Source organism: Cucumis sativus, chromosome 3 (assembly GCF_000004075.3).
Source record: "Cucumis sativus cultivar 9930 chromosome 3, Cucumber_9930_V3, whole genome shotgun sequence".
NCBI lineage: Eukaryota > Viridiplantae > Streptophyta > Magnoliopsida > Cucurbitales > Cucurbitaceae > Cucumis > Cucumis sativus.
Genome location: NC_026657.2, coordinates 24,814,110 through 24,824,495, shown reverse-complemented (window position 1 = coordinate 24,824,495; position 10,386 = coordinate 24,814,110). Strand labels below are relative to the sequence as shown.

Genomic DNA, 10,386 nt, shown 5'->3' with positions numbered 1-10,386 from the left:
AGCATTTGAAAAATAAAAAAATAAAAAGCTCTTCATGGCCAAAAAAGGCTTAAGCTGAGCATTATTTGCTCTCATATTCACAACAAACATTCCCACATCTGTATATGTGAATGGCTTATGACTTCCAAATTACACAAGTTGACAATTCCCATAGCAGAGGGAATAATAAGAAGGAAAAAAAAAAAAAAAAAAAACAGCCAATCCTTTTGCTTTCAAAATGCTTCGCCTATTACCTCATTTGCACAGTTTTTCAAGCTTTACCGCAGTTCCATGCATATTGGCCTTCCTCAAATAAGACCACCAATCCCTTCTCTTGCTGCTACAGAGCTTCAAACTCCCCAAGAGAATAGGTGTCGTGCAAAAGAAAATGAAAGAAAAAATATCTTCAGTTGGTGAGTTTCAATCTTGCTGGCAGATCACCTGCCAATTTGATTGAGTTCTGTTGCTCTCATTATCCTGAGCCTCTTCACCGAGTGGGTAAACATTCTGGATGTATGATAAAAGAATCAAAATTACTATTCCAGCAAGAAAAATGAAACAAAATAAAGATAAAAGATGTCCATGTTGATGGTAGAGTCCACTCGACCAGTTGAAGATTCAAGAGATCATTAATTTTAGTAGTAAAGATGGATGTTCGAAAATAATCAATTCCCCTATGATCTGGCTTAGAATTTTTTGTTGTTTCAAACTAAACAGTTTTTCGGGTGGTGGAAAGAAGGAAAACCAAACATAACAAGAAAGAAAAAAAGATCAAAACAAATAGAAGAATACCCCACTTAAAAGTTGCAAGACATGCTACATATAGAAAGTTTCTAGCTCAAACGATTGTGTGAGATTAGGTTAAAAGTTTACAAAGCCAACTTGAAGGGCTCAGACCTCAAACAGAAGAAAATGGGACCCCTTTTAGAAATTTTCTATTTCATTGTTTCGCTAGAAAATTTCAATCACACCAACTTGAGAGAAAAGATGCATACCCCCAAGGAACGTCGCCAACAAGCATCCAATCTCCTTCCCTGTCTTCATAAGTAAGCATGTACCCAGAATGTCCATTTAGTAGTCTGGAGGGTCTCACTCCGTCATGTTCCTTTATGCTTGATCCTGTATCAGACGACAAAGCATCATTATTGGATATCAAACGATGAAAATCAACCTTTATGACTTAGTTCTAGAGCCAACACAAATTTCATGATAAAATACCAATAAATGTCTGAGTTAAAAATTGGTGCTTCACTAGGTATTCTCCACAATTCGATAAAGATAATGGTTGAGCCCACCCCAAGCAAGAAATTCCCAAAATTACTAGCATTTAACTCGGGAAGAGAGTCTTTAAAGTAACTTAGGAAGAAATTCCCAAAATTGTTGCTTCCAGAAATTCGCACTTTAATTTTTAAATTAACCTTCTGTTAGGCAGCTTTAAAGTAACCCTGCAGATCTTTATGGCAAAACTTAATTCCATTCAGGCAAAAAGATAGCATTAATACAATATCAAATTGAACTCTAGAGGATAATCACTTCTCATTGAATTGCAAATACCCAATTTTAGAGATTGAAACTACAAAATTCACTTCTAGACACGAGATTACAGAGGTCATAAAGGAATTACCAGTTGAGTTAACCAGAGCAGTAGGATCAAGGAACATGTTCTCAACTGTTAGGGCCAAGGTTTCATAGCTACTGTGAGCACTAAGGTTAACCTTTCGTCCAATAAGAACTCCATCCATATTCACCTTCACGTACACGGAATTTCTGAAATTCCTACTCTCTTCCTTTGCTTGGTCTTTACCACTAATAATACCCTTAAGCACTCCTATCTTCTGATGCTTGTTTTTATCCTTTCCAGTATCTACCTTGAATTCTTCTACAGAATGTGGTTTTGCCTGGTTAACCAAGGTACTGATCCTAGAAGCTCTGATTGGGGGCCAACCCACGACCTGGCTACTTCTGAAAGTAAATAAAAAATATTATAATATAATCCACTGTGCCAAATTCAAAGTTACTAATATCATTAAAGCTTCTCTTTTTTTTCTTTTCAAGCATCCTCAATATATAGGTGACTACTGGGACATTCAAAGTTACCTGAGAAAAAGATTGATTGATTTGAGATGTGAAATTCTACACATTACCAGATGCTCAAATTTTACATATGATTAGTTTTGAGATTTATCTTTTCCAACGACTCATGAGACAAAAGTTAGACTATGATGCCCAAGCCAAATAAGCTGTAAACTATGATGCTGCATAGGTTCGAATCTTGATAGCCAACCATATAGAATATTAAATGTCTTGGAAACGAGTTGCATGTTGGCTTGAACATGTGCACGAATATTAGGGAGGGGCAAAAACCTTCATAAAATTGTTTTAGTCTACATGCCACTAAAACTTAAAACAGGTACATTCACAGAGTTTGTTCTTGACACCTCCAAATGATGAAAATAAGCCCTGGAGTACATTTTATGTTTTATTAATCCATTAAGTTCAGAAATCCATACGATACACCATTTAACTCACAAACTAGAAGACAATGCATTTACTGATTTATTAATCCAGAAGGTCAAGTAAAATCTCTCACTCAACTCCAAAGACTAGTATTCTAAAAACTACAAGATAATTCATCGATTACGTGACTTGGGAACTACTCAACCTTGAGGATTAGAAAAATAATTGCCTCCATTTCTAAATTACTACTCCAGAATTCCGTTAAGCAAGATATTAAAGTAGCTTGTCGAAGTGTACTCAAAGAATGTTTCACATACTGCAAATATTACTATTTCAACAATACAATTAGGCCAAGTGCATAAAAATCTACTGGTATGGAATCCCAAAGTACAGATAGGGATTTGTTTTGTAAATGATACCAAAGATAGATTTTCTTTTGTTTCCAAGAACCAATGAAAATGTAAAGATAATTATGTGCTTAAAGTCACTTTCATGATCTAAAAATAACTTTTTTTTTTTTTAAAGAAATGATTTCATCGATTGAATAAAATATCCAGTGAGACAAAGGAAAAGAGGGGCACCATTCAGAGGATAGACAAAAAATGTTTCCAATTAGTGATAAGGAAGGAAAAGTATGACTATGTATAGACAGTATATGAGTGTATCATTACACAAAAAAATTGTATAAAAAAATACAAACATCTTTCTGGCAAGTGATCATAAATATAAACTAAGAAACGAATACTCCAAATATGTTAATGTCCAATTTTCTTTCAAGAAGTAATGCAAAAGATTTTGCAGATCCCCACAGCCCCTAAATAATGAATATTGGTTTTGTATCTTTCACTCTACCAAACAGATTTTAGGATTTATGTGGGAGGAAAGACAAACCAAATTTAGCCAGTAGGAGTGGTATTAGGGAGTTATTAAAATATTAAGAGTATATTAGTAATTAGCAAGGGAGTTTGTTATACTTGCCGTTGTAAATAGAGGAGGGAAATGAACAAGATGTACAATATTTTGGTGAATGGTTTAGAGCTTGAGAGTGATCTCAAAATTTGAAGAGTCCAATTTCCTTGAAAACTTGGTTGATCTTGTAATCTTCTGTCGTTTATCTTTCAATATATTTGGATTCTATCATAAACCTAAATGCAATGAAAGTTAATCTAAAAAAAGAACATCATATCAAGCACATTTGCTGCAACCTAACTTCAGAATTAGAATCTAGGTCTAGAAAATGAGCTTGAAGCCTCCCAGTCGTTTTCATTTACCAGACACGTCAATAAGCTCAGATTGGATTGAACTGATAAAAAGAAAAGGATGTATTGAGAAAAAAAGAACCGGATTTCCATGTTTTAATGCTTCTACGAACTCCACAGCATCAATCCTCAGAGAAACAAGAATGACATACAAAAAAACCAAAATCAACTCCCAATTTTAGCTTATGAACCTCAGAAAAACTTTTCATTATTTCCATTCCTTTTCCTTTTCCTTCCTTTCCTTTAATTATGCCGATACTGTCAATAAATATTGCCTACGTAATTGGTCAATGATGCTGTGATACAGTGAACTATATTCAAATATAACTTGGCAAGGCTCCCCTATAACTCTAAATCAATCGGTAAAAGCACAAATTCAGAAACAAAAGGAAAAGGTACGAAAAGGAGAATATTCTTTTCTTTAATTTGAGAAGTCTTTGAGACTCGTAAGCTAGATTGGGAGTTGAACATTTATTAGCTCAAACCAGTCCTTGGGTTATCTTGAAGTTTCATTATATAAATTGCCTTGACTTGGAGAGTTAATTTGGGAAAAAAAAAAACTACAGCAGTTCCGTCAAATCATATCAGGGCATCTCGTTCTTTGAAGTCTAGCAAGGCGAGTTATCAATTTTTCTCAGAGCCGTATCATATTTAATTAGATGAAGTACGGCAAAGCTCCAATCTACAGAAATTCAAAATGATTCCCTTTCTATATTAAGCTTACTGTGTACTTTTTGGATGAGGAAGAGGGAACCAAAAGAACCATAAAAGGAAGCAACAGCAAACCTATCTGTCAGTATCTGATTCATCAAGATAAACATCCAGAAATTCGAATAAAATATTGTACTCAAAAAGCAAAGCCAGCGAACCACATGCAATTTCACAGCTAGGGAAGTAAGTAAACTGAATTAACATTACTAGTAATTATGTTGATCAATAAATCTAAAATTGGTAGGGATGAATCAATTATAGAGTAAATTCCTGTTATGGGGAAAAAAATTAGAAATCAGTATAAGTACCTCCCGCCATTAACGGTTGGAGCAGAATCAGAATTAGTGTTGGAGGCATCAGTGAGATTGACTCCACGAAGAGAAGAGGAGGAACAAACAGATGAAGTGGAAGAAGAAGAAGAAGAAGAAGAGATGGAGGAAGGAAAATCCTCAGCCGTTAAAATTCTACGAAATTGAATACCTCCAATGGGTGTTTTGTGAATGTTAGGTGGGGAATCACGAAGACCAAGACAAAGCCCTAAGCCCAATTCGATTTCGGAATCATCGGGGGATGAAGAGTCCTCAGAGGACAAAACCATATTGTCATCTTTGGAAATAGTCGACATGGAATGTTGAGAAAGCATGAAATAGAAGGAAGATAGAGAAGGGGGGATTTAAGGAAAGAGGGTGGTTGGGTTTGATTAGAAAAGAAGTAATTGGAAGAAGAAGAAGAAGGAGGAGGAGGAGGAGGAGGAGGAAAGGAAAAGCAATGGTGGGTTTTAATGGAGGTGGAGTAGGGAGGAAGATGGAGATAGAAATGGAATGGGAATTGAATTTTATGGAGGAATTGGACCCTACCTGTCTGGGTTATGCGCCTCCATCTCCATCATTGTCTTTTTCTCTACTCTACTGTTTTCCCTTCTCTTCTAATGCTTCTTTTCTCTTCTTTTCTTTTCCCCTTCATTTCTAAATTGTTTCTTCTCTTTTCTCTTTTCTCGACACTTTCAATTTCTCTTATATTTATTTCAAAGATGCTCACGTTGTTATGGAAGAATCTTTTACCTTTTTCATTTTCTTCTCACAATTATTCAATATTAGGTGGTGCTTCTACTCAACACTATTAGGTGTTGTATCCTTCTAGCATCAGTACCATACAAATATTATGATTTAACCATGTTCTTCTTTGTTGTAATTATTCAAAGGTGTACAAAGAGAGGTCTATGGAAATGGTAAAATGAAAGAAATATTGGCGAGAAAGAGAAAAAGGGTGGAAGGCGGGGTGATGAGTTTCCAAAAGAGAGGCCGACAAGGTGGGGCCGGCATCCCATCACATTGCATGACACGTCAGAAGTTGAGACGCATGGGGACCCACGATTCCTCAAAGGACGAAATCCACCCCTGGACCCCACTGGACATGGTTATTTTTTGTTTGCCCCCTCACCTTCACATACTTTACTTCTTGGACCCTCCACTTCATCCCATTATTGCCTTTCACCTTTCACTCCTATCAACTACCATTTTTCAAATTATAACTCTTTTTTCTATTTCAATTATACTTTCTAAACTTTTCATTACATTAACTAATTCCATTTCTCAAACTCTCCAAATTTTATTCTCAATTTCAACCTAATTTTGAAAATTCTTAATTTGTATAATTTATATAAAGGAAAACTACAATTTTACTCAACAAAATTTAAAATTTTATCAATATCTGTTTTTCTTGTCCGACTTTTATAAATAAATCTTTTTAACTCTTAATTTTATACAAATAGATCCATTTCGTCTTCGACTTTTCATGTTTATAAATGTTTGCTTTAATCTCTTTATAAATATTTATATGCAAAACTGTGTTTGGTTTGTCTTATATTAACAATGTTTATACACATGTCAAATTACCGTAAAAGACTATTAAACATCATGAACTAATTTGATAAAGAAATAGGCATTTTAATTTTTTTTTTAAAGAATATATTTTAAAAATAGTAGCATGTTATCTTGAAATTATTAGAAAAATATATTGTATTTTGTAGAGAAGGAAAAATAAATTATTTGTGGGAGGATACTTATTTGGTGAGAATATTTGTTTAGAAAGAATAAGAAAATAATTATATTTTGAAAAAATATAATTATTTGCAAAAGTTGCTATTTCCCCAACTGTTATCTATTATTTTGCTATTCTCGCGGTTTTCTCATTATAAAGGATTATGGCTCATACCTCGTTTGAGCAAAGGGTTTCCATTTTTTAGAATTAGGGTTAAATAACCCTACTAACTACCTATTTCATCTTTTCATAACCCTCTAAATTTTTCTACTTCACCTTTTCATAACCTTACAAATTTTCCTACTTCATCTTTATCATAATACTACACTTGTAACTCTTTTCCAAAACACATGTTATAATAACACCACAATTATAACTCTTCCCTCAAACACATATTATCGTAATACTACAATAATAATATTTTTTTCCAAGCACATATTATCATAACACTACCATTTGTATTCCTTCTCCCAAACACTACCAATATAATAACCATAACCTCAAACATATATTATCATAACACTAGGATTATTCTAGATTATCATAATCTTTTTTCTTCGTAACTCATTCCCTCCCCCAAATGCACCCTTAATGAAGAAAGAAAATTTTTTATATTTGAAAAAGATAATTATTTTTCAAAGATAAAAGTTGATTTGATGGGAGATTTATTTGAGGAAAGAGAATGTGGATTTTATTTAGTTGTAAAAGTAAAATTAATTATATATGATCGAACAATTATTGGAAAAATAAGATAATCCAAGAGAAGAGAGATGGTTGATTTGATTGGACGAAAAAAAATTATATGTTTAATTAAAAAAAAGAATAATGATTTAAATAAATATATGTGTTTATCATATACTTTGGTGAAAGAATGATAATAATAATAACAAAAAAAATATTATTATCATTATTATTATTAATGATGCTTAAGATTTTGTGAATTTAAGGAATTTTATCGAGAATAAATAATGAGAATATATATATATATATATATATTTTGGTATATACATATCCTAAAAGGAAAATAATAATAATAATAAATTGTTTTTTTTGGGTGTGTAAATAGCATTAGAATACTCAAATTAGAAAGAGAATGAAAAAAAAAATAAAAGAAAAGGTTATTTTATCTTCTTCACTTAGTTTATTATTGGAATTGATTTTGATTGCATGTCTTTGGAAAGTTCATTTGGTAAATCTTGAAGATTTGAGTGATAAATTTTTTCATCAAGGTTAAAAGAATTTTTCAACCTCTATTTGGGTAAGTTTGGTAAGCTAAGGTAATTAAATTAATAATTTGTTAGCAAAAATTGTTCAAATAATTTTGGTTATGCATAGGTGGAATTGTGGTTTCGTTTGCAACAAGAAACTTAGCATAACTAAGAATTGAATTAATTTGATAACTTTTACTGTCTGCTAGAGATTATTTATTAGCTAATCTCTTAGGTAATTAAGAGTTTCTACTACTGGACCTTCAAAAGTAAAATTAAGAGCTCGAATGTATTTTTTATTATGCATTGATGTAACTAAGATGCATAATGTGTTGATGTTGATGACTGATATTGTTGACTGATTTGGATGACTAATATGTTGATGATGTACGATATATTAATCACATGATTAAGGATGTTATGATTAATATTATTGTCATCTTTATTATGTTTATGATATGCTACATGTCTTGGATTATGGTGTGTCTGTTAACTTTGTCTGTTGAGCTTTTGCCTCACCTGTATTGTGATTCTATCTATGGAGTCACTCGCTTGACTGGGTGTTCCTTTGGGATCACTCGCACGACTAGGAGTGTTCCTTCAAGATCGCTCGCACGATTTAGGGGTGTACCTACTAGATCATATGCACGGTTAGGGAACCGTTTTACTGTGTACACAAGGTCACTCGCACGACTATGAGTGTTTCTTTAGGATTGCTCGCATGATTAGGGGTGTACCTATGCATCACAGACATGTTTGGGAGTGTGTACCTACGATCACTTACATGACTAGGAGTGTTCCTTCGGGATCGCTCACACAATTAGGGATGTTCATATGATCTCACTCGTTCAGGTGTGCTCCATTGGACACACGACACCATTATTATGTTTCTAACAGAAAGTTAATGTTGGGTTTGATGCCCTAAATCTTGTGGTTTTGTAGTTTGTAATTGTATATATTATTTAAACATTTTATTTATCTAATAAAATAAAATATTTTATTTTATTTGACATTTAGTTGCATTAACCCACAAAACCAATAAACTAACATCCAAAGTTATCTTCCATAACCTAAACATGTATGTGGAGACATATAAGTGGATCACGTTTAAGTGATAACCTAAATGGTTTGTAGTAGATTGATAAGGTTGGATATCTTATCCTAGTGACACTACGAATATGACATGCTTTGTAATTGTTATAATTATTCTAAAGTGCTACAAATGATTTAATCCTAATCATTCATGTCGAGACATTAAAGCAAGGGTATTCTATATAAAGAATTTGTATAAGACCGGACCATGAAATGAATATTCTATCTTATTAACACTGTTACTAGTTGAGACTACATTTCACCTAGATGACCATAGGTGACTTGACCTGAATCTTAAGTGAGTTGTGAACCCTTGCCTATGAAGGCAGTCCTTTGATTTGCATGGGTGAGAGTGACCTATGTCGCCAACTCAATAGGCATACAATTTTGGAGATTTTTTTTTAATTAGAGAGCTAGGAACACAACACACAAGAAGAAATTCACTCCTCTATAGATAGAGTAAGTAGAGAAATTGCTCTCTTAAGGGCTGATTCTAGGGCTTGAACAATGTGGTGTCACACCCTCTCTTGGCCCGAGAGGAGTTCGGTTATAGTGAGACTATAATTATTGTTCATTAGAGGAATGAGTGATACTTAAGAAGTTAGATGTAACTACAGGGGCAAAACAGTAATTTGACCTAGTTGTACTTACGAGCAATTTGTGAAGGGTCATTGCACTGTTAATTGGTTATATCTAATGGATACAAAAATATATCTATAGTAAGAAATGTGCAACTATTGATCTTTAGTGGAATGACTGATAGTTAATGAATAAAGATTAATTTAATTAATTAATCTCACATCATTTGAACTTCAATCTGTAGATCCATAAGGTCCCATTGTTAGCTCACTAAGGATAAATGAGAATTAAATTTATTTTGGTTTAATTTGAATTGTTCAAATTGATTAAAATGAATAAATTGTATATTATACAATTAATATAATGTATTTGTTACATTAGAATATAAAGTTTTTATGAGAGAAGTTAATATTTGAATACGATTCAAATAATAATAATATGAATGAGATTCATAAATAAACTATAGATTAAAATTAATATGGATTCAATTCATATTAGAACTATAGATCATATGAAAAGATTTAAACTATTGGTTATAATATATATGATATAATATAAAGTTAATATTATATAAGATATAATATAGTTTAAATTTATATTAATATAATTTTAAATAAAAGAATAACTCCCTACGTGATGGAGAGGGAAGAAGTTATTTTAATAACTTTCTCTCCATCTCTTCATATCTTTTAGTTAAAATACATAATTAAGTGTGGAATATCTTCTCTATGTTTTTTTTTTACGATCTACTCTCTAAAAAAAATTCCTATAACAAAACCAAAAATCACAGAAGTCCCACAAACTCACGATTGATTTTTATCTTGAGGATAACAAGGAAGACTTCGTGGTATTCTTTGAGAGGTTTAAAAATTCTTGGGAGATTTTATAAATGTCATTTTTATTTTATTATTTTTCTCCATTAGAAGCATGTTTAAATGTTTTCTCTGAATTTTATATGTGTTTCAAGTTGAATTTATTTTGCACGACGTTCACACGTTTCGGCTATGAGAATTTCATTCTTCAGTTAACAGATCACCTAGTGGGACCAGTAGTGGGTCCCT

At 32.4% G+C, this 10,386-nt stretch overlaps 1 protein-coding gene across 2 annotated transcripts; it reads right to left on the bottom strand.

The window, feature by feature from the left end:
- Positions 1–4: 4 nt before the first annotated feature.
- LOC101204327 (auxin-responsive protein IAA11) lies at positions 5–5,350 on the bottom strand. Of its 2 annotated transcripts, none has more exons than XM_031881630.1 (4): positions 4,715–5,350; positions 1,604–1,938; positions 975–1,098; positions 5–486 (listed from the first exon to the last, which is right to left on the bottom strand). In XM_031881630.1, exons 1-4 carry the CDS (start codon positions 5,047–5,049, stop codon positions 417–419), a joined length of 864 nt encoding a protein of 287 aa, XP_031737490.1. In that variant the 5' UTR covers positions 5,050–5,350; the 3' UTR covers positions 5–416. The 2 variants fall into 2 exon arrangements, with proteins under 2 accessions (XP_031737490.1, XP_004152002.2); XM_004151954.3 differs by having other exon boundaries at positions 1,604–1,941; positions 4,715–5,346.
- Positions 5,351–10,386: the final 5,036 nt, after the last annotated feature.

What these genes read in the sequence shown, in the direction of transcription:
- LOC101204327 (XM_004151954.3), bottom strand. Translation starts at nt 5,049, where the DNA reads ATGCTTTCTCAACATTCCATGTCGACTATTTCCAAAGATGACAATATG. An exon ending in CCAACCGTTAATGGCGGGAG is followed by an intron (nt 1,942 to 4,714) that starts GTACTTATACTG and finishes ATTTACTTTCAG; the next exon opens with AAGTAGCCAGGTCGTGGGTT. An exon ending in GTTGGCGACGTTCCTTGGGG is followed by an intron (nt 487 to 974) that starts GTATGCATCTTT and finishes TCATACATCCAG; the next exon opens with AATGTTTACCCACTCGGTGA.